At 38.7% G+C, this 21,840-nt stretch overlaps 2 protein-coding genes across 2 annotated transcripts in view; both read left to right on the forward strand.

The window, feature by feature from the left end:
* LOC113158465 (heterogeneous nuclear ribonucleoprotein L-like) overlaps nucleotides 1-15,904 on the forward strand; it is a 29,873-nt gene extending 13,969 nt beyond the window's left edge. Inside the window, exons 4-14 of the mRNA XM_026354387.1 lie at nucleotides 93-220; nucleotides 694-779; nucleotides 876-972; nucleotides 2,145-2,217; nucleotides 8,510-8,581; nucleotides 10,352-10,569; nucleotides 10,967-11,088; nucleotides 11,330-11,531; nucleotides 11,815-11,872; nucleotides 12,012-12,110; nucleotides 13,401-15,904. Of these exons, the coding sequence (XP_026210172.1) occupies nucleotides 93-220; nucleotides 694-779; nucleotides 876-972; nucleotides 2,145-2,217; nucleotides 8,510-8,581; nucleotides 10,352-10,569; nucleotides 10,967-11,088; nucleotides 11,330-11,531; nucleotides 11,815-11,872; nucleotides 12,012-12,110; nucleotides 13,401-13,456 (1,211 nt within the window). The 3' untranslated portion in view covers nucleotides 13,457-15,904. The remainder of the gene's footprint in view (nucleotides 1-92; nucleotides 221-693; nucleotides 780-875; nucleotides 973-2,144; nucleotides 2,218-8,509; nucleotides 8,582-10,351; nucleotides 10,570-10,966; nucleotides 11,089-11,329; nucleotides 11,532-11,814; nucleotides 11,873-12,011; nucleotides 12,111-13,400) is intronic.
* A 732-nt stretch (nucleotides 15,905-16,636) lies between these two features.
* Nucleotides 16,637-21,226, forward strand: cdk1 (cyclin-dependent kinase 1). Its single transcript, XM_026353683.1, has 8 exons — nucleotides 16,637-16,708; nucleotides 17,420-17,462; nucleotides 17,693-17,849; nucleotides 18,483-18,606; nucleotides 19,152-19,322; nucleotides 19,475-19,638; nucleotides 20,113-20,254; nucleotides 20,966-21,226. The coding sequence occupies exons 2-8, from the start codon at nucleotides 17,426-17,428 to the stop codon at nucleotides 21,080-21,082; spliced, it is 912 nt and encodes a 303-aa protein (XP_026209468.1). The 5' UTR covers nucleotides 16,637-16,708; nucleotides 17,420-17,425; the 3' UTR covers nucleotides 21,083-21,226.
* Nucleotides 21,227-21,840: the final 614 nt, after the last annotated feature.

A 21,840-nucleotide genomic window follows, 5' to 3' on the forward strand; every position in this document is an offset into this window, starting at 1 on the left:
GTAGAGACATTTCTGATGAGATTGATTAGTTACACATGCTTGTATGTATGTACTGTATGTGTTCACATGTGTTTTGTCCTTCTGTTATTCAGGCCAACAGGCATACTTTAACTACTCCACATCCAAGAGAATCACCAGGCCTACTAACGCTGACAACCCCAACAGTGGGAACAAGGTTCTCTTGCTGTCAATACAGAACCCCCTCTACCCTATAACCACGGTAAACCTACAATCAAACACATTTGTCTTTCTGTAGGCATAGAGAGACGATCACTAATGTAACCTAATTCTGTCTTTAACCGTAAAGCCAAGTGGTAACCCTTAAACATCCCTTTGAACTTGTGAGGCCTGGTCAAAGTGTGTATAAAATATATTCATATAGCACAGTATATGACTTTTTTGATTAAAAAGTAGCTTTGTGCTTGAAAATGTCAGGAGTAGAATTAATTATTAATTTATTTATTGTTAAAAAAAACAGCTGACCGTTTGAAAAATATAGCTTTGGACTCTTAAATAACTCACCTGATTTGTAACAAACACCTTAAGTTGTCTCATCATGGAATGTCTCTCTTACCACTGTAGTACCTATGTGACATCTAGAAAATGCACTGAAGGCCTGTGTTTGACTTATGTCAGGACACACAAACTTTTGAGTGAAATGTTAACCTTTTTTTGTTTTCCCTTTTGATCCAGGATGTTCTGTACACAGTGTGTAACCCCATTGGCAGCGTGCTGAGAATCGTCATCTTTAAACGAAATGGAATCCAGGCCATGGTAGAGTATCCTTAGTTATGTGTTATGTGTATGTCTTTACATACTGTGTGTATCTGTATGTGGGAATGTGCAGTGTCCCCTCCTTAACGCCTTACCTTCAGATTTGAGTCAGTTCAGTGTGCTCAGAAGGCCAAAGCTGCACTGAATGGAGCTGACATCTACGCTGGCTGCTGTACACTCAAGATTGAATATGCAAGGGTAAGAGAAGAAAAACACATAAGCAGTCACAAACCTCAGTCTGTAATGTTGCAGGGGTTTCCCCATGAAGTGTTATTGTTTATTTACATTCAAGATTTAGAGGAATGCTTGGGAACAGTTTATACTTATGGATATTTAGAATTTGTGCTTAAATAACAATTCCAATATTAGCTGCAGGTGAAATGCTGACAGAAATAAAACTGAATAATTTCTGAATGTCAAGTGAATAGGGTTCAAATCATCATTTGAAGCAAAGATAAAGAGCTGGATGTTATGTGCATAGAACTGAAAACTGACACTATGTTTGCATATGATAGATCCAGAGGGCACTATGTATTGGCTGAAACCAGGCCCAACACTTAACCTTAGGGTAGACCACATTAAATACACTTGCCACCTGATTGTGACTGTTACCCCATTCAGACACTGCTGTCTGAATGTGACCTTGTTTGTATTGATGTTTAAATGATCAACCTCTGTAAAAGAGAGTAAGAAACACCTGAGAGAAAGAGAGAAAGACAAAGTGTGCATGTGTGTAAAAAAGGGAGTGTGTTTGTGTGTGTGTGCGCGTGTGCGTGCGTGGACAGAATAAGGGATGTGAATCTGAAGCATTATGTTGCAATTATGCCAAGTGATTCAATTGTTTGGTTCAAATTGTTTCAAATATATGGCTCCTCTTTTTGCAGAGACGTCAGCTATCTTGTATTAATAGATCCAATAGCTATTATAGCCAATAGTTATTTCCTTGATGAAAGGTGTTTGATCTAGTTTGATGTCCTCTAGCTGCAGAAAGACAACATGGTTTTCTCTTTTGTTTATTTTGCAACATGCTGCTTAGATTGTGAACGCACATTCACTGTTATTGGCTGAGTGGAGCAAAATGCTCCTTTTTTGGCCAGATATTTTCAGGAACTATAATGGTGGTGTTTTAATCATTTTCACAACAGGAAACAGAACAATGTCAAACCAACATCTATACAAACTTTAAATAAGATGAGAAGCAGAGTGTTGGTTTACAATGGCCACATTAAGAGAGACCTTGCTGCATACACAATCTACACCAAACAGTATATTACAATGTTTGCAATGTATTTAGAGAAAAGTGGATCATGATTCTTCTTGCATACCTGTCAGCTGGGTCCTCAACAGTTGTTTCATCTTTGTGTCAACAGCCAACACGATTGAACGTGATTAAAAATGACAACGAGAGCTGGGACTACACTAAGCCATACCTGGTCAGACGAGGTAAGACACGCACTGTCTCTTTCTGCCTCTCTTTATCTTGTGTCTCGATTTAATACTTAAACAAACGTTTAAAAGACTATGACCATTGGGCGTTTTGGGGCATTTGTACAATACAGGACATCCTGAAATGTAAAAGGTAGGACTCTGGTCTCAGTGTGACTCTATGTAGTGGCACATTTCATCCCACTTCAGCTTTCCTTGATTTTTGTTACACCAATACATGAAAATGGCCTTTGTGTCCAGATCTTCAGTCTATATGGGTCAGTTTCCAACTGTGGATTAAGAAATTAGTCATAAATAATTTTGGACTGTAGACCTCCATACCATGGCTCCTCTGCCTCCCGTCGCTTCATCTCCAATCTAAACACTCTCACACCAGCCAATCACCGGCCTCTCACAAGCCTGCACCTCCGCTTACCATGGGGAGAGAGAGAGAGAAACATTGAGGGAGAGAGAAAGAGAGAACAGAGAAAGAGGGACGGACGTCAGGCTGACCATGCACAGCAGCTTTCTTCCATCTTCACCTTCTACAACCTAACAAAAAGAGAGAGGGAGAAAAAGAGATGGATCTCACTCCTGCTGACCACCATGCAGCCGCTGCTTCAACATGCCCAGGAGGCCTCTGCCCCACATCTTTCTGCAGGACTCCAATAGCACTTCCTTCTTTAAATCTTCTTCTTCTGGCTTTTTTAAACTCCTACTTCTGTCTGGAGAAGTAGTCTCGCATGGCCTGATGTCTGGTCCACACATTATTAAAAAGTTCTTCAGGGTCTCCAAATTCTAGATTTTGATGGCATTACTTTAATGATGATCATGCAGGAATTTACTGTATGACCCAAAATGACTTTTACAATTATGTAAAATCTGATCAAAATATCCTTCTGTTAACAACAATCAACAGTGTGGATCAGGTCTAATGTTGATAATAAGTAGTGGGGCTATTCGAGTCTACAGTATAAAAGTTTGCCCTAACCACTGTCACTCTGTCACCTTACTCAATCTGAATTAGGGCTGTCACAATATCAGATTTTCATGAAACCAAGTGCACAAAATGTGCAATTTAAAGACAGTTGCAGTTGGCAGAGACATGGTGTGCGCATGTGTGTAATCTTTCTGGTGTGTGTGTGTCTCTGTGTGTGTGTTGTTGTATGACTGTAAAGGGTCCAGGGTCCAGAATTATATCCTCGCGAAGGTAATACTAATATTAGGAATTTGAAACACATTTATGTATTTCCAGCATTACAATAAACAAAATAATCTTTAAAACCACAGGGAATGGGACTGTGTGTAAGGAAAGTAACACTTCATCTCCATCATCTGTATTGATGGACTAAATGACACAATCTTATCCTATAAACATTTGTAAATACTGTGGTAATGATGAAATCCAGTATATTGTGACATCCCTAATCTGAATCCCCTGATTACAGTGGCTGTACTGAGACGTGCATAGATGTTGTTGTTTTTTGTAAAGAAATCTACCAGTACCTTACTGCTGTATTATAACCAGGGACTTAACCAGTGATCTATGCACAGCCCCGTGTACAGTGAACTAGTACAAATATGGCATTCTTTGTACTGTGTGTGAACATTTTGAACTCTGTTCATTCATTTCAGGAATTGACATCAACTTATAGAAAACATGAATCTAAATATGTGACTCATTATAGCAACCTTCAGGCTGGATTTCTATTGAAAATGGTCAATATGTTATGTCAATGTGCTAATATGTTAGCAAATTTGCATTAAAATATAATTAAGTTTAGGATTTTATCTATATATCCTTTACTGTTTTTTCCAATCACCTTTTCCCTAGTGCCACCCTCAGTAAAAACTATCCATTTTTAACTTTAGGGACAGACTGTTGCAGCCTTAAACAGCTTTTATTCCTGAAATGATCGATAGCACTGTGAACTGGTTCCAACTTTGTTGTAGATTAAATATTCACTAAATAAATGCATTTTTACAATGGTAGATGTTTTCAATTGGGGCACATTGCAAGGACACAGACTGGGACAAGTTGGGTAAAATTTGTGATTAGAAGTCAGAATTGGTCTTCAGAAAATTTGATATTTTATTAACAAGGACAGAAAAGAGGGGAAGGAAATGTGACAAAATCACTGCTTGATTTTACACCTGATTTCTTCACATTTTCATAGAGAAAGAACAAACTCTACACCAGGCAAACTGGTTACAAAGTGGCACCACCTCTTTGCTGGTGTTAGAACCATGTCAGAGGGTAATCCAGGGATGGAGGCTGGATTATCAGAATAGACAAGACTAATTAAAATAGTCTTGTAAAGATAAAAATCAGTGTTGGTCACATTTCTGCAGCACAAAAGGTTTAGACCATCTTGTTTGGTCATTGTTTCTATCTTCATAGCTTCAGTATTCAGTCAGCAGTGTGAAATTAGATTTGGTTATTTTTGCACCAAACAGAAAAAGTTGAAATTAGATTATTTTATGATTTCGCTCTCTTCATCTTTTGCACTCCCATCACCTTGTTCCTGCTGATGCTCTTCCCTCCACTCTTCATTTCCTTGTCATGTTTCTTTAAACATATGTCTCCCGTACCGGACATACATCCTACTCTTTCCTCTATCCATATCCTCTCTCCTATTTGCTCTTCCTCTTTGTCTTCTTCTTTATTGCTCCTGTTTTTTGATCTATGTGGTTTGTTTCAACCATAATTATTTTCTTGCTCCCTTTACTGTATGTGTGTGTGTGTGTGTGTGTGTGTGTTTGTGGGTGTTAAGGATTTGCTTGGCTCATGTTGCTTCATATCAGATTGCACAAGGTCAAATCCTGGAATAGAGAAGAAACCAACCATCCTGTTACAGTTGCATAACAGTCAGTTTACAGCAGGCCCACAGCAGGGTTGATGGCTGCAAAGTGACTATAGGTTGCTGTAGATCTTGATTTGGCACCTGTCTGATGTGCTGGCAGTAATAACCTTCATGGAGCAGCTGGAAACTCCAGCTGGTAATTAATCAAAACTCCAGGGGACATTTTTTGATGGGTATTTTTGGTTTAATTTGGTGTGATGACTCATTAAAGAGAGGTCACCTCATTCTGAAAATACAGTATCTCCCAACCTTTTTTACAATTGGGGTTGTACTTTCAAAATGCACCAATTATAAGCTAACCAACCAACAACAAACAGCTAAGAAGAGCTAACAAAAAGTCAAGTTGCTATGACTCAACGTCCAGATAACATTACCTGGATGACTAAGATTTTTCACAAACACTTCGAACTAATGTTGAGGATATGGAAAACAGCAAACTGCAACACTTAACACTCATAAACACTGACAGGGTTTTGACTGCATCTGTTAGGACAGCTCTGTATTTTACTGTATTTCTGAATTGCTGATCTGACTCCTGACCCTTCATCAACTTCATCTCTGTTGTGTGTCACACTCTCCATCAATCTTTTGCATATAACTATACAATCTACTACTATACATTACAATTTTGTGATCAGGTTATGTTTTCACTTGATATTTTCAGTGAACTCATTACAGACTTAAAACATAGCCATATTGCCTGTAAGAGTGCAGCTGTTTTTAAGTATGACATCAGCTATACTCCAGATTATCTGCCAGTTTAAATTTGGAATCTTTGAAGAAGACAAGTCTTTTACAGCTCACCAGTGTAAAGCAGAGAAGGTCAGCTGCTGTTAGATCCTTTCTGATGTTGGACGATTTAAATAATTCATTAAGATTTTCATGCTGTGTTTAGCTGTGTGTAAATTTCAGCAGCAGATGCAACACATATGCGGTTGACACTCATGATAGTGTTGCTGAGAAACATACTTTTTGTATCTTATAACTTATACCTTATAACTCAAGTATAATATAAGTGTCTTGCTACTCAGCCTTTTAGAAAAAAAATCTGTGTCATTTCAATGTGCCTCCAATGTAGTGCAGATCATGTATGTGGTATACTATATATGGTACAGTATGCCATGCTTTCTCTGTGTTGTAGATGAAACGATGGGCCATATTTCCATGGCAGCACAACAACCAGCACAAATAGATCTCTTGGAGGTTGCATTGTACATCTGTGTGATAGTTTAAGGCACCAAAAAGCGCACAATGCACAGGTGGGATGTTCTTTCAAACATGGCAGCACAAATCAAGTTGTTGGAACTCCTATGTCTCAGAACCATTTCATTTTTTTATTTCATTTTAAAAGATAAGATAAATCTAATTATTAATCCCAAATCAAAATTTAGATAGGCCTGTATATAGAAAGATAGTCTAAGTGGTAAGTACTCATCTGCTGTTAGCTAGGGTCAGTTATGTGTTTTTTTAAAACTAAATAATTTTGCAGCAATGATGGAATAGTACTTTAATTGTTAACTACCTTTTGGTGTGCTTGTAGCAGTCATTGTTTATCGGTAAATGTTCGCAGCTGCTTTTTACAGTATGAAACGTTCCCTACAAACAACTGAAGGCAGAGGAGAGATATTGATACTATTACCTACAACCATCCTACGTATTTATCTTAATGAAATCAAAATCACATGATGCCAGGCTGCTATAAAGGAACCACATGCTCACTGGAGCAGTTATAGATGCAATAATTGTATACAGTATTTTGCTGTTTAGGTGCTTTTGTCAAAGCATCCTTTATTGCATGTTTTATTCTTGAAACACAGTACTGTACTAGATGCTGTACTGTCACATTTAGTCATATAATGGAAACTTGTATGGTGTGACACAAATAGCAGTCATGCAAGATCCTTTATTGACATTTTTATTCTTTATTAATTTCACAAAGTAAGTAAAAACCCACACCATCTGTCTCTGGCTGCAGATTTGTGGCTCCATGTGTGCAGATCTTGCTGCTCTGCACCATCCAGGACAACAACATGGTACCTGGAGACATGTCTTTCCATCTGTTGAGCTCTTGTTGTCATGCTAAACTGTGACTAACTCAGCTGCTTCAGAGCAATGATGGGGCTTTTTGAGTTAACCTCAGATCTATATTTAGCTGTTTGCATGCACATGAACCAAACAGCAGGTAAATTAAGAAACGCCCCCACACAGTCTGTCCACCCAAGACCTACTACTCTGTGCTGGTTGTTGTGCGTATGCCATTAAAGTATTGCCAATGTGTAAATGTATCTGACAGCCACAGTGATGATGGTGACGATGTTATTATGATGACAATGTAATGCAGGTTGATGTTCTTTCGTGCTGAGGGAGAAAAAAGAGAAAAGCTTGATGCCTCACAGGTACTGTCTCTTTCACATCTCTGTTCACATGAACTTCTCTGTATCATTATACCTGCTGCTCTCTGAATAAAACCACCTTAAAACTGTTTATTTCTTATTCACTCACCCACATCATTAAAATGCAGTGACATTTTATTTTTTCTGTATAGTCATTGTTCATGAACGTGTTTTATAGAAATGCAATGTAAATGGATTTTTGTAGAACAATGAGGTTTAATTTGCTTTTATAATTCTAATGTCTGAATGAGAGATGACAGCGCTGAGCCAGAAATGGCACACAATTTAAAAGTCCATCTTTTTTTCATAAGCTATCATGTACATTATGAGTTATTACAGTTCGTGTATGTATTTGAATTTGATTTTTCATATGTTTCTGTATTTTTGCACATTGCCCAAGGACAAGTATCTCCAATGGTGGCATCTTGCACTTCATGCAATTGCACTTTCCAGTGTGCACTCAAATCAAAGTCTGCTCACTAGTCCTATTACAGTCAAGATGGTTACATGGTTTGCTTTTAGGAATTAGTGTTCCTGTTTCCAACTACTGACTGGTAGTTCCCCTTTCAGTCTGTGCTATGTCACAGTTTTCCTTCCAAACGAGCTTTTGGTATTATGCAACTACCTTGTAGCGTTTACTCTGGTTCTTTTTGTATTAATTGTTAACAAAATTCACACTGTAACCATCAAATCATTGCTGAAATTTAGGATCACATCAAAATTGTCAAAGATACCGTAGGTTTATTGTCAGCCATGTTGTTCATAAACTTCCAGGTTAGACAGACTTATTAGGCAGCAAAAACAAAGGTGGATAGGATAATGACCAAACCCAAACATTCAAAACTAAGATCTATAGCCTTCTCTGTGATTGATGCCCCCCTAAAGAGACAGTTTAATACAGGAGACCCTGTTCTTGATTGTTCTTGTTAGCTTGATCTTGATTACATTTCTTTTCTAACTACTGGGAGTGTGAAGTAGTAAAAAAAAAAAGTAGAAAATCTTCATATGGCAGAGAAACCTGCAGTAAATAACATGTGTGTGCATGTGTTTCAGACCGTGGAAAAGGAAGGCAGAGACAGGCCATTTTAGGAGAACACCCATCATCCTACAGTGAGAATGGCTATGGTAAGACTAAAACACACACACACACTAACTTAGAATTAAACTGGTAACTGAATCTACTGCCTTACACAACATCGTCACTTTATCTACAGGCCCCATACCTTGGAGGTGGAACATGACACTATACATGCACACACTCACTCAGAGATGCTCATTCATTAGAACAGTGTAGGTGTGGATTGCCAATTGTGTGTAATGGTCAGAGGTGCAGCAGTAGGTATACCTTCATCTGCATTTGGAAACGTATCTTTGACAGCTACTGTTTAACTTTAATTTATGCTACCTCACGACCCATAGCCACAAACACACACACACACACACATACATGCAAAATAGGGGCCAATAAGTGCCAACGAAATGCAATGTGTGGTAGTCCTAGTTGAAATTACTCTTTTGCATGACACGTGCCTTTGTCTCTTTGTTTTTTTCATCAATGCATACAATGGTGCTTAAATTTTGTGAACCATGCTGAATTTTCCTATGTCCTAAAACGTGATCAGAATTATTTCTATCTATGTCATAAAACTAGATATGGGGAACAACACCTGTGTAAGGAAAAACGTAAATACAGTAAAATAACAATTCACACAGGAGTTGATTAATTAAATTAATGTGGAATCGGTTTGCTAAAACGATGTCAGACTCTGGACCCCTTCCCAATCTGACCAGTGACGTCATATTTAGCCACATGTCGTCATTTAACCGCTAGCTGTCTCAGTGGTGTCCTGCAAACAACGTGGGCTACATAATTGGAAAACTTTTTGGAGAAAACCTGGGCTGATTAGAAGCGACGGCATCCATCTCACTTTAGATGCTGCGTTTCTACTATTTAGAAATATGGCCAAGCTTATTAGACAACCTAAACCCTGACATCTCAGGGTTGAGATGTCAAACCTCAACCCTCTCTGCAGTTTCCTTACAGCTGTCACCCCCATCCAAACTAAAACCCCATAGACAGTGTCTGCTTCCCGACCACTTAAATGATATATATCAAAAACCAACACAAGAGAATATGTCAGTCTGAATGAGTCAACAACCAAGTCATATTAATTATCATGTTCCTAGAAGCACAGGTTGGGGTGGAGGAGTAGCAGCAATGTTCCACTCAAGCTTATTAATCAACCCCAGACCTAGACATAGTTTGAATTCATTTGAGAGCCTCACTCTCACTCTCTGATTCAAACTGGAAAAGTAAAAAATCAGTCCTGGTTATTACTGTGTACTGTCCTCCTGTCCCTTAGTCTGAGTTTTTAACTGAATTCTTGACTTTCTATCTGATTTAGTTCTTAGTGCAGTCTAGGAGGGCAGTCATCTTAACTTTACTGTAGTACAAGTTGATTATCTTGTTGATAATACTGCAGCCTCACTCCGTACAATAATCAATACTGTTGCCCCTCTGAAAAAGAAGGTAGTGAATCAGAGGAAGCTGTCTCCATGGTGCAATTCAAATCCGTAGCTTAAAGCAGACCTCACGAAAGCTGAAAAGGAGGTGCCGTTCTACTAACTTAGATGAATCTTGCCTGGAAAGACAGTTCAATAATATATAAAAAAGCCCTCCGTAAAGCTAGAACCACACATTATTCCTCATTAATAGAGGCAAATAGGAACAAACCCAGACTTCTTTTCAGCACTGTAGCCAGGCTGACAAATAGTATTCTCAAGATACAGTAATGTGTAACAGTGACAGACTTAGGTAGTATTATGACATTAATTTCAGTTATCTTAACTGAACTGAAATGATCACCTCAGGTCCTGATGTCTTTGCTTCCTCAGGTCCACCCTGCCCCCTGCTGCCTCTGCCCGGCAACAGCAGGTACAAACTCACCTCAGTGGATGCTCCGGACATGGTGTCCTACCCTCTGCCCCAGTCGTCATCCTCATACTCCGGCCACGCTCCTAGCTCTGTTGCCATGGTGAGTGGCCTCCATCCATCCAAGATGAACTGCACCCGCATCTTCAATCTTTTCTGCCTCTACGGCAACATTGAAAAGGTAGGAGTGAGTGTATTTTTCAAGTATTTGAAAGATTTTGCTGTTGTGTATCTATTGTAGAAGCAACGGAAGTAGTAGAAACACTCTTTCATGTATGTCCAGGGCTGTTCCCAAAACACTTTAGAGTTGCAACTTCAAAGTGATAAATGGATTCAAAATTTCAATTTTCATACCATTAACTGTAAATACAGTAGAAAGCACTTTAGGACAGACTCTCCTTGAGGCCAGTATAAAGGAATGAACAGCAAGTCCAACCTATTCCAGTCTTAACACTTACCAGTGTTTTGGGACCAACTGGAAAAAAATGTGAACTTATCCTTTAAAGAATCAATACAAAATGTGTTTTACAGCAGAAAATGTGTGGGTTACTTGTATAACAACTTGTGCGTGGTTGTAGGTGAAGTTCATGAAGAGCGTTCCTGGTACAGCTTTGGTTGAGATGGGAGATGAGTATGCTGTGGACAGAGCCATCACACATCTCAATAGCATCAAGGTGTTTGGCAAGAGACTCAATGTCTGGTAAGTAGATCAATACACACACACACATACATATGTCATAGTGTATGTATTGCATTTTTCATAAAAAATATACATACAAATGTAAGTCAAATATGTTGCTAACTTATAGATCTTTGGCAGTGTTAGAAATAGAGAAAAGGTTTCCACTTGTCTGTCAAACAGAAGCGGTGCACGCAAAGCAGATTTGACGTGCATTGACAATTTAAGATTCTGTAAATAACAGGTTTTGTGCGGTGTGCAGTGTCTCTAAGCAGCATGCAGTGATCCCAAGTCAGGTGTTTGAGTTGGAGGATGGCAGCAGCAGCTATAAGGACTTTGCCATGACCAGGAATAACCGCTTCAGCAGCGCCGGACAAGCCTCGAAAAACATCATCCAGCCTCCTTCTGCAGTGCTACACTATTATAACGTTCCTCCATGCATATCACAGGACCATTTACTAAGGGTATGCTACTTCTGTCTCATAAATGACCTATTTCTTCTGTGATATTTTAATTTAATAAAAAAAAGTACTTCCCACCGGATGCCTGTTCATGTCCTTCCATCTGTTGGCAAGAGTTAACTGACATAAACTGTTCTTATTCTTACTATGTTTGATTGTTTATTGCAATTTTAAGTTAAAGGAATGGTTGGTGAAGATTAGCCAGTCGCGTGTTGTCAGGTGGTGATCAGGTTGTAGTATTGTCACTTTCACTCTTCATCACGTTTTGCTGTGTTTGATTTTGCAGCTGTGTAAGGAGCATGACGTGCCTGGCTTTGTCAAATTCAAGATGTTTGATGCCAAACGTAAGTAAAATAATGTGTGACTTTTCATAAGTTGTTCAAGTTACATTTGTCCTTCTTCTGTTATCTTGCTTCTTCTGCTATAGTCTATGAAATCCTCTATTCCTCTCTTATAAGCTTACATTGTGTATTTGTCTTTCAGCCTCCTCTAAGACCATCTCTGGTTTGTTGGAGTTTGACAGCAAGACCGAAGCTGTGGAGGTTCTCACTGTTCTTAACCACTATCAGATCAGGATACCCAGTAAGACCTCTCCTGTCCTACAGGCATAAGTCTATTACATGTCCACAATGTCTATAAGCATACAGTTTGATTATATTTACACCAGGAAGAAATCATACATTTCCCTCTTTATAAAGAGACAAATTTTATGACACATGCTATTTGTCATTTGTAAATCATCGTGGTAAAAAACACAATAATTCTGCTAATGGAAGCCAAAGAAAGCTCCCCATTATGAAACACATAATCAAGTTAGCGTGCTGTGATTGATTGTGGTTTCAGTTAATTTGCAGTTACTGTGTATTTTGTTAGTTTTCTCATTTTTCATGTAATAATGAGTAGGATGTAGGTATTTTCTAAGGCAATTATAAGGAAAATACCAATATTTTAAATTGGAGATTAAAACCAATATGATCAGTACACAGTATGTTAATTCAAGCACACGCACTCTGTGAAGCCATGTTTTTGTAGCATGTAAAGAATGAGGCCTGGCAGTGTCCTGCTGAAATATTCTTGCTGGATATTTCCTAAGAAAAGTCATCTAATAACTTTAGTCTATCTTTTATCCTTTTGTAAATGTCAACACCGATGGGACATTCACATATGTGACCCATGCCACAGGCACTGGGCCCTGACTTTGACACTGAGAATCATTTTTTTCCTAAACATGGTAAATGTAATATAATGTCTGACATTTCCACTGAATTTAGCTGTATTTCTGCAGAAGATTAATGTATGGCTTTCTTCAAATGTTTTCCAAAGCATACACCATATGTATCATGGTGATTTAGGATTTATTGCATTTACAAGTTGCAAGTCCCAACTTATCATTGGCTTCCAGTAGCTGCTCACATCCTTACTGCATTAGTTCCCTAATCCAGGTCAGTGGTGCCACAATGGTGGAACAAGATACCTAACAGTGCTCGCTCAGCAGTCTCACTCCCAAGATTCAAAAACCTGTTGAAGACAAAACTCTTTCACAGCTTCCTATGCATTTTGCTACTAGTATATTTATAAATTAAGAATTGTCCGGAAATGGGGTGTGTGCAACACCTAACCTAACCACCACCTAAACCTGACTGGAAATTTCAATAGCTGCAACATACACAACGCAATACAACAAGAATTATATTAAATTAGAAAGCTATAATATGTGATATTTGAAAAATAAAACACAAATATTACAATGTAGACTCAAATGTAGTTACTTCTAATAATAAGCCATACATGATGATTGTCAGCTCAATAACTGATTGTTCAGCCAGTGACTGATTTGTTTAACATGGCCATATGTGCTCTGTGTGGTTTCAGATGGATCCAACCCCTACACCCTGAAACTGTGCTTCTCCACCTCGTCTCATCTATAAAAAGCTTCAGAGCTACTGAGAGGCTGCTGAGTGTGGGGATGGCTGACCTCTGACCTGAGAGGGGGACAGAGACCATGACAGACGGACAGAAAGACAGACAAGTGGAGGAGAGATAAACAGAGGAAAATGTGAAAGGAGAGAACGAGGGAGAGATGACATTTAAAGCAAGTAAAGGCATTGAGGGGGAAGAAGAGAGACAGTCACTGTCTCCAAACCGAACATCATATATACTATACATCAACTAATCATCGCAACTCAGCAAGCTGGCAGACTGGAGACTGTCTGAAATATTCAACAACCAATTCACATAAAATTCACACTCGGATGTGACTTTGTGACACATCACGCTGGGATCTCTGCATTTTCTTCATGCATCAAGTCTCCTGCTGTGAGCTTTCTTCTTTGCCATTTTCTCCTGTCTTGTGTAGGAGTGGGGGGAAGTCAATACAAACAGTGAATCCATACAGTGAACAGTGCTGATCTCTTCCTTCTCAGCCCAATTTCTTCTGTCAGTCAATCAGGAGAAGACAATATGTCTGCCTGTTGTTGCTGTGACAGGGGGACAGAGAGGACAGACGAATGGCTGGATGGAAAGGATGAATGGATTGAGGGCTGCAATAGTGCTTCAGCACCTTCACGTCTTGCTTTTTATGTGGATTCCCAGTACTGATGGGTTTATATTGTCATGTGTGAACAGTAAATGTGCTTGCTATGATTTTAAAGGGTTCCTTTGTATTACATTAACTTTTTTTTCAACAAATCCAAATGAGTGATGTTTTGATGACATTCTCATCCCACATTTCCAATGCTACAGCAGAAAGTCAGAAATATTAGCCAGCACTGTAGTCTATGATCTAATAACACTGTACTTAAAAGCAGGGTTTCCACCTATATTCATATCTCTGATGAACTCTAACATTTGTGATGTTTATTTTAGCCCTGTCCTGAAAATTTCAGCAGAATAATTGTAACAGACTCGCATCAGGATGAACATATCAAACATATTGTTGACCTAATGACACGCCCTTCATCATCCAAGTGAAAACAAAGCTGTCAGTATTTAAGTGTCATCGTTGAAAAAAGTGCTTTTTCTCATGACTTTCATAGTGTGATGTACTTCCTCCTGAACCAGGACACACACTGCTGTGTTCATCAGTGTAACCTAATAGAATGTGATGATCTGTTCCAAAAGATCTGTGGTAATTTTTTTGGTTGGACTCGACACTCTCACTGAAGACACTGTTTTTTTTATCATGCTATAGTTTGTCATGCTATAGTCAGCTCATTTCATTGAGTCTTGAATAGTTTTCGGCCGTCGCTCCTGTTAGGATTAAAAAAGGTGAAAGGTTTGAACAAATGTTTAAAGATAAAAACATACGTCTGTGTTCTCATATTAAACATTTTTATTATTTTTATAATGTAATGCTAGTACAAGATAGTTTTGTGGATTTTTGCATAGTATGATGAATTATGATGCTATCTAAAATCTGGAGGCATAGAAGAACTACCAAAAGGGCTTGCCAAGCAGGTTCAGAAGTCTGAAAGATTCCTGCAATTCACTTGGCCTGAGCCTCTGTGTTAAGTGACTGTCAGTATTATTAGGTTGAAAGTCCCAAAGAGCTCATGGGAATGGAGATGATACATCAGTCTGAGGGTGCTAGTCTATATAGGAAGGCTTTGGGGACTTTTACTTGTGCATGTGCCCTGGGACCCACTGTCTCATTATCTGCACATGTCTAGACACAGAGTGGGTGATTGGACACACTGGGCTTCTTTGAGGCCTGCTCTTTTGGTGAAGCACAGTAAAAATCATCTAATCTATTTTCCAACCATCATTGGACACAACAAATTTCACAGCTCTGAGCCTTTCTTTTTTTAGTACACCAGGCTCTTCGTGTGTGTGTGTGTGTGTGTGTGTGTGTGTGTGTGTGTGTGAGTGTAAGAATGTGTGTGTGAGAATTAATTGGCATGCTTTCTGTATATAAAATGTAAATAAGTAAAAGTTGTGAATAGTTCAACAGATGAATCACACTTAGTCTGCTGTTAAATTATTGCTGTAGATGTTGTGCAACAGTTTAATTAAATGAACACTGAGAGGTTTATCTGTCTCTTACAGAGCTTAAATCTTATTGTATTTCTAAGGAGGTTGTATTTATTCTTTTCTTAAGATTTTTAAGCCTTTAAAGAGGTTTGATAAACGAGGGCTGGTGTTAATCACATGATACATCAGCATGAGACAGATCCACAGGGACTGTATCTCATGAATTTGCGGCTGTAAAACTTTAAAGTTATTAATGGTCTGTAATCACTGACAAAAATACATAGAAAGTACTATATTGTAACATTCATTTAAGAATCTCTGTGGTTGTAACTAGTATGTAGGAACTTAGATGTTCAACTTGAATAAATTCAGGTTTGGGGCTGCAAGATCAGCTACACTTGACTAAAGTCAGCTGTCTCCTACTCGTCTTCATTTACGGGTAAACATGTATTCGCATAAAAAGAATGTTCTATATTCAAGATCAGTGGGTCTGTTGACCTGCTGAGTGTGCCACTGTTTTTATTGTAGACTTTAAAGTGTATAGAATCAGAAGTTGATAAATCTAAAAAAAATATAAATTGTTTAGTTCAGAGTTGCATAATTATTAATTGATCATCTCACCTTAATTATTTCTTTCTTAGTATTTGACTTATACTAACATAATTCATTTATTTTTTATAACATCTTTATATATTTAGATTTTTTTATTATCATAATGTCAAAGTTTTTGCCAATTAATATTCAGTGAATTATGTTGTTCATTACTCTGTGGTGATTACTGGGTTCATGGGAAAATAACCTGCCACTGGTTGTTCCAAGAAATGATGATATCATTTATATAAATGATGATATCATTTATATAAATGATGATATCATTTATATAAATGATATCATTTATATAAATACATACATTCATGTAATGAATCCTTGTTATTCTCCAGATGAGGTTGAATGGATGCTTCTAGTGTGGAGCAGAGGAAGGCGCTTCCTGTCAGACTAAACTCAGGACTTTAATTGGCACGTTTACGTCGGCGCCTTCTCTCCCGCCCTGCCCACTTAAAAGCCTCCCGTTCCCTGATTGGCGGTTTTGAAATACATCACGCGAGCTCATTGGTCAATTTTGAACCGTTTGCGTACTGCGGATAATTCAAAAGCGTTTGCCAGCATTCCAGCGGTAGTGAGCACAAAGAGTACGCATCGTACGGAACGAGGTACAGTGAGGTCGTTTTTTTAAAAAATTCCTTTTTATGCAGGTCCAGGTATTTTTCAAATGACATGACAGTTCAGTATTTGGACAGAAATATAGACATTAGCTGTAAGAAAATTGCTCTTAAAAGGAAATGCTTGACGACTTAGCATTAGCAGCCAGCTCATTTAACGTTGGTGACCTTGTTCGCTCAGCTAGCATAAAGAAAACGGCAGGGTAACAAGTTTATCTTAGCTAGCTTAAGATTAAAGTTAGTTAGCTGCTATTGAAATATTACTGTCGCAGGCGAAAAGAAACATGTTGGTTAACAGCCGATGACACCATTCTACCTAAAAGGGTATTTGAGTTACCGAAAAGCTATAACTTAGCCAAGTCGTCAACGTTAAAAAAACGTTTCAGTATATAATTAGACAGCTTAACTTTAGGACAGTTTACAGTTCCTGCTTAGTACAGTTTACAGACCAGAGACATAGAATGAACTTACAGTTAGCTAACCTAACACGAGGTACCGAGTTCAAGCTGTTTACGTTAACGTTAGACTTTTTCTGCCTTGTCACTTGGTAACATTTCATTTTGCCAAACTGATACTTAAACCAACCAACTAACTTAACTAACTACTAGCTACAATTAACGATTAAAAGGGAAACACTAGTTTCGTAACGTGAAGTAACGTTAATATTAGTCATTGCATGACAGCGTATTTGTTTTCTTTCAGGCAATAATGGAGGACTACTTGAAAATAGAGAAAATTGGAGAAGGTTGGTCTTTATTCACGTTTTCATCCAAGTTTACATGATGTAAATATGAATGTTATCCTGTTGATGATGTAGTAGGTTTGTACTTTATGGAAGTAACGTCACATTGATAAACTGTTCTCAGCATCATTATTGATCCTTTTACCTCCAATCATGCCTGTAAAGTTTCTCAGTATAAGTCTGTCTATGCTTAAACCGATAGAAATGACCTTGATAACCTGTTGGTGTTGCAGGGACGTATGGAGTGGTGTATAAGGGCAGGCATAAGGCTACAGGGCAGGTTGTGGCTATGAAGAAGATCCGCCTGGAGAGTGAGGAGGAGGGTGTTCCCAGCACTGCTGTCAGAGAGGTCTCTCTGCTTCAGGAGCTGAAGCATCCCAATGTTGTACGGTAGGCTTTTTTTTTTTTCTTCTTTCTTTTCTTGTTAAAATACCACTTAACACATACCAGGAGTGATTCAAAATCATCAGGTTTTAGGCTGTCTCTTTGACTTAATGCCACCAAGCCAATTAAATTCAGACGACTTTATTAATCCAACACAGTGTGAGATATTTTTAGAGCATGTCTTTTCTTTTAGCTGAGGCTGACAATGTTTTTTTTTTTTTTTTAATGTTTTTTTTTTTTAATCAAAAGCCTTTTATAGCATGGGGAGTGTTTCAACAGGAGTAGTGATGAGATGAAAGTCTAGCTTAAGAAATTGAACCATGGGTTTGTTTGATTAACCTACACCACATTGTAGGACACTGGTTTGTAATATGAAGTGATTGATGTTTACCACTATGAAAGGTTATCATAGTGGCAGTGGTTTTATCCTCCGTGTAGGCAATCAGAAGAGGACAGTAGAAATGTGCTTTTCATATGTCAAAATGCTGTGATTCAGTGTGACTGTCTGGTAAAGTGTCACCAGATGTTTTTTAGCTTTCTGTGTGATGATTGTCAACAGTTTAGGAACAAATAGAAATAATGAGATTGTTGAATGATGAAGATGAATACCTTATGAATTTAGCTGCTATGTGTGTGCAGACTCCTGGATGTCCTAATGCAGGAGTCTCGTCTCTACCTCATCTTTGAGTTCCTGTCCATGGACCTGAAGAAGTACCTTGACTCCATTCCTTCTGGCCAGTACATGGACCCTATGTTGGTCAAGGTAAAAGTGTGTTTGTGATTAATAGCTCACCTTGCAGGGAACTCGCACTGCAAGTAAGATGTGTGAAGCATGTAAATGCTACTGATTTCATTCAATCCACATTAACCTCTAATCAACGTTGCTGATATCAGTATACTAATATATATGTCTACCTCATCAGGACAAAATGTTTCATAAATGTATCAATCAAATTTTGTCGTGTGAGATGCAGTAAACATGTACATATCTAAAATGTTTTCTGTGAGTGGGCCTTTAAGTATCTTATCTTATGTTATCACTTCAATTAGCTTTGCATAAAAGTGACTTTAGTCTGTAAAACAGCAGCATCCTGTCTGCCTCAACAGGCAGTTGCCAACAGTTCCAATCAAAAAGTTTAATCATCACTTATGCATAGTCTGGAAAAACAATTTATAAAGGGCTGCTCAGACTGTTGGGGACCAAACTATTTTCAAACAGACGAATGTGCCATTTGTCTTTACCTGCCCACAGTTTTTCAACTAATCCAAATACATGTTTGTTCTTCTCCCTCTCCACCACAACATTAGAGCTACCTTTACCAGATCTTGGAGGGAATTTACTTCTGTCACTGTCGTCGAGTCCTCCACCGGGACCTGAAACCCCAGAACCTCCTGATCGACAATAAGGGAGTTATTAAATTGGCTGATTTCGGCTTGGCTCGTGCTTTTGGTGTTCCTGTCAGGGTCTACACACACGAGGTGAGAATCTGTTCACACAACTCTGATCAGAGGGAGATGATCATCAACACTGAGTGAAAGATGTATAACGGCATATTTGATAATGCTGACAAAGAAATGCCTCCAAACTGACCACTGAAATTATTGAACCTGTGTGTGTGTTGTCTTTGTAGGTCGTTACTCTCTGGTACCGGGCTCCAGAGGTCCTCCTTGGTTCACCCCGATATTCAACCCCTGTTGATGTTTGGAGCACTGGGACCATCTTTGCTGAACTTGCCACCAAGAAGCCTCTGTTCCATGGAGACTCGGAGATAGACCAGCTCTTTAGAATCTTCAGGTACCAGAACACACAGCTGTTCAACTCCAGTTGTGAGTTAAACAGTAGTAGTATCAGTAGTGATAGACTTACTAAAGTTAACAGTAAGTCATCAATAATTTTATCTCCTGTTAAAAGTGAATCAGAAGCAGTGGAAGTACACTGGTAACTGTGAAGTTTGGATCATTCATCTCACGGTGTATTTTTAAAATTACAGTACAGAACCTTTATGGGCTGCACTGTTCAACCAGTTACTGGAAGTCCTGGAGTGTCCAACTATTACTTACACATGAGCTGCTTTTTTTTTTTTTTTTTTTTTTTTTTTTTTTTTTTTTTTTTTTTTTTTTTTTTTTTTTTTTTTTTTTTTTACACCTAGAAATGTTACCAGGAATTAAATGTAGTCCCTAGTCCCTAAATTTAGGTTTAGTTCTTGAAATTGTCCTGTGTGGCCATTCTTGTGGTGGAAATGCTCTGTAACTGTCCTTTATACTCCAGGACTCTGGGAACTCCAAACAATGATGTGTGGCCGGAGGTAGAGAGCCTACCTGACTACAAAAACACCTTCCCTAAATGGAAGTCTGGCAACCTGGCATCAATGGTGAAAAATCTGGACAAGAATGGCCTGGACCTACTGGCGGTAAGAGCTATTGTTCGTAAGCTAAATTGACAACTACTGGCTTACCCATGTCATACAAACAGCAGTTTCATCCCCACTAAATATCACTATTCACCTGTTGTCACCTACAGCAGTAGGTAGAGCCACAGGTCAAGCAGCAAATACTCACAAGCTATATTTTGTGATTTGTTCACAGTAGGCAAAGCAGAAACATTTCTGTTCTTCAACAGCTGTTAAAGTGCTTGTTCCATCTCAGTACTGATGGATGTTTTGCACAAATGTAAAGTTACCATTCTGGTGACCTGCAGTAAAATCTAACCCGCTGTCTGTGTGCAGCTTGCTTGCTCTATAAAGACTTTTGATCAGTTATCAGAACATGAGCTGTGAAAGTGGCAAGAAATGCACATGCTCTCGAGGGGAGGGGAGGGGGGGGGCTAATCCTGGGTTGCCTGCACTTAAAGCTTCTGATTTGCTGGACACACCTGATCCAGGTAGTCAGCAATGGGTAGGGCAGAAATTGCTAGAAAAGCAACAGAACAGAGGACCATGACTGGCAGCCCCTGCTGTTTACTATTGTAAGAAAATGCAGTTTTTCTAAGGCTCTATAAGCATCTGAGAAAGTGTAAAACCAGGGAATCGTGTTCATGTCCTTTGACGAAGTCTTCTAGGCTGCCCTCAGTATACAATGGGTTGTTATCATCATGTTAATACACACCTTCTTCTCTGCTGTAGAAAATGTTGACCTACAACCCTCCCAAGAGAATCTCTGCAAGGGAGGCCATGACCCACCCGTACTTTGATGACTTGGACAAATCCACCCTGCCTGCAGCCAGCATCAACAAAATCTAAAACGCATCGTAACACATCCTCACTATGAATTATCTGTAAATACTTGTGTGTGTGAAATCTATTGTAGACCATTTTAGTAAAGTTTTGTCTTTCAATAATGTCTTTTCAATAAAACTGCACTTTCTGTGATTCTCAAAGCTTTAACCTAAATACTTTTGACATTTTATGACCCAGTATGTTTTAATAGTAGAGTAGATCTGGCCATGATAGAAATTCAGCCTGGATCTGTTTATGATCTGTTACCTCTACCCCTACCTACATCTTACAGCAGGTTACTTTAGTCAGGGATATTGGAGCTGATGCTCCCATTCTCTTGATCTGGGCAGTTCTTTAATGTGGAGCTGCCATGTTGTATCTGACAGCCTGCACCAAACTTGGGAAAGCTGTGGTGTTTTTGTATCCTTGTCCATGCAGCTAGCCTGTAAACACATCTTTGTAGCAGTAGTCACAGGTAAACTGACTTATTTCCACTAATATCACAGCTTGTTTACTGATGACGCCTGATGCATGAGATGGTTAATGCTTCAGTGTTAAGAGTTTGTGTGAAGTGTGTTGATCAGCTGATGGCTTCCTCTGTGACGTACAGGGATGCAGCAGGACACAATTGGGGCAACACAAAGATGAGACAGCTTCCACACATTTTGGTCCAAAACAGGCTTTGAATCCTGTTGAATGACCTGTCAGTCTGCTCTTTGTGTGAGAACATGACTCGCTGTGTTAGAGCGATACATTTTTGATATGACTCCTAGTATTACAGG

Source organism: Anabas testudineus, chromosome 15, assembly GCF_900324465.2.
Source record: "Anabas testudineus chromosome 15, fAnaTes1.2, whole genome shotgun sequence".
NCBI lineage: Eukaryota > Metazoa > Chordata > Actinopteri > Anabantiformes > Anabantidae > Anabas > Anabas testudineus.